At 48.5% G+C, this 2234-nt stretch overlaps 1 protein-coding gene across 1 annotated transcript; it reads left to right on the top strand.

Moving 5' to 3' along the window:
• Positions 1-231: 231 nt before the first annotated feature.
• LOC121990622 (pectinesterase inhibitor 9-like) lies at positions 232-1819 on the top strand. The gene has a single exon (XM_042544725.1). The coding sequence runs from the start codon at positions 925-927 to the stop codon at positions 1525-1527; it is 603 nt and encodes a 200-aa protein (XP_042400659.1). The 5' UTR covers positions 232-924; the 3' UTR covers positions 1528-1819.
• Positions 1820-2234: the final 415 nt, after the last annotated feature.

The following is a 2234-nucleotide window of genomic DNA, read 5'->3' as shown; positions in this document are numbered from 1 at the left end:
AATTGGACCAATTATTAATTGAGGTAATTTTGTTCTATATATATATATAATTTTTTTATTTTCTAAAATCAAACTTTTCTTCAAATTACTGTGTTTCGTTATTTCACTGTAACATGCCCCTTTTTTTCACTGCTTTCTTCGCCGCACGCCTCATGCCGCATGCCACTGCCTCCACGCAATCGTGACCGAGTCGCCGGCCACAAAGGCCACTTCGTAGGCCACTGACACATCGTCGGCCACTGACGCATCGCGCCCCGGACACTGACACATCGTCGACCATTGTGAGAGGTTATTTTTAGCGCTCTTCAGCTCGCCCCGACCACTGATGCATCATCAGTCAGCCGGGATACCTTCTCCGGTTCCAGAATGCCGTCGCCAGCATATCTCTGCGACGCGAGCCTGGCTCTGGTGGAAATCATGACACTGTCACGATTTCCTTGCCTAACAAAGCACGTTGCTCTGCAACGATGCTGTCGCCGGCGAGCGACCCTGCGACCTTGTTGCCGGTCTACTTAGACTCTCCCATAAGTATTCTTCTGCCATAATGCGGTCTCCAGCACTCCACTGACATGACACACAATCGCCCATCTAGGGAACACAAGGATATGTCAGCTAGGGTTTGAGAGGATTTCTCTCTAGTACCATTGTTGTGATTCTAAATGTGTGTATTAATATATACCTTTCACGTGATGCTTTCTGGGTGCTCCATGTATAGCTCCATTATCCACTCATGAAGCCACCACCTCCGTTGACTACTTATTACCCCAAAGCTTTCTCTCATTTCATTCCACTATGCAAGCAACTCTACAATAGATAATGGAGATCACAATAGCTGTTATATGCCGCCCTCCTCTATATAATATGGCTTCAGGTTCCGCTCCCTATCTTGCTATGGAGTAAGGAGGAGGACTTGGATAAGCCACAATGGTCCGCAGTTCTGATCTTTCTTCTGTTCTAGTCATCGTCCTGCTCTGCCTCTTTGCAGGTAGCTTCGCCACAGCCGGAAAAAAATCCTCCGCCGAATTCGTGCGCGTCTCCTGCAAGGTCACGTCGTACGTGGAGGTGTGCGAACAGAGTCTCTCGTCCTACGCGCCTGTGGCCCACCGGAGCAAACGCCAGCTGGCCCGGCTCGCACTCACCCTCACAGCTGACAGCGCCAGCTCCGCCTCCGCCTACGTCAGCCAGGTTGCAGCGGCCACGGGAGGCAAGAAGAGCCTCCGGTCGTCGACGCAGGAGGCAGGCGCGATTCGGGACTGCATCCAGATCATGCGCGACGGAGTGAACCGACTGCGGCGGTCGATCCGCGAGATGAACCGGATGGGTCGACTGGGTAGTAGCCGGTTCGAGCAGCACCTGTGCAACGTGAAGGCCTGGGTCAGCGCCGCGCTCACTGACGAGAACATGTGTCTCGACGAGCTATCTCAGTTCGCCGGAGCGGCGGTAAGGGAGTCAATCAGGAAGAAGGTGGTGGAGTTAGCCCAACTCACAAGCAATGCCCTGGCCCTCGTCGACCAACTCGACCCGTAGGGAGAGTCTGAAAGATCACTTCATAGAAATCAAGAGTAGAGAGGTCATGGTTTGACTTATCTGTGCATTGTACGTGGACATGTAGCTACGTTGTTTGCATTTACGACTTCATGAGGGGAGCTGCAAAGTATGGCATGACTGTGATTGATGTGTTTAGTTATGAATCAATTAAGGAAAAAGGTGAGAGCATAATTAGTAGTGTATGAATTAAGTTTTGCTGTGTAACCACGGTATATTAATGGTTAACAATAATACCCTATAGAGAGTACGCTAGTTTTAAATCTATTTAAAAGTGTTTCATCCAAACAGAGAAAATAAGGCTATATGATCAAATAAGCATGGGGCAATCACTTATTCATCTCTAACTCTACACGGCTACACCTATGCCTTGAAACCCCAACCAAGGCGATCGAGACCTTCATCAGTCATCACCGCACTCATCCAAGCTGTCCCTTTAACATTGGGAGTCCTATAGTAATCCCACTTGGTTAAGAAGCTTCTAATTTAAGCGAGTTGAAATAGTCCCTCTTGATTTAACCCACTTTAGCCAAATTAGGATCAATTCAAGTGACAAAAGGTGATTCATTTGTCCTTAGTACTCCCGTCAATCCGTCCCTAGGTCAACACGGAAGAGGTAAATCATGGATGACTACTATCAATAGTGCAAATGGCCAAGATATGAAGGAGGTTATGCTCGATCATACCAA

This window comes from Zingiber officinale, chromosome 6B, assembly GCF_018446385.1.
Source record: "Zingiber officinale cultivar Zhangliang chromosome 6B, Zo_v1.1, whole genome shotgun sequence".
Classification (NCBI taxonomy): domain Eukaryota; kingdom Viridiplantae; phylum Streptophyta; class Magnoliopsida; order Zingiberales; family Zingiberaceae; genus Zingiber; species Zingiber officinale.
Note: the sequence above shows the minus strand (reverse complement) of the source record. Positions and strands in the feature narration are given on the sequence as shown.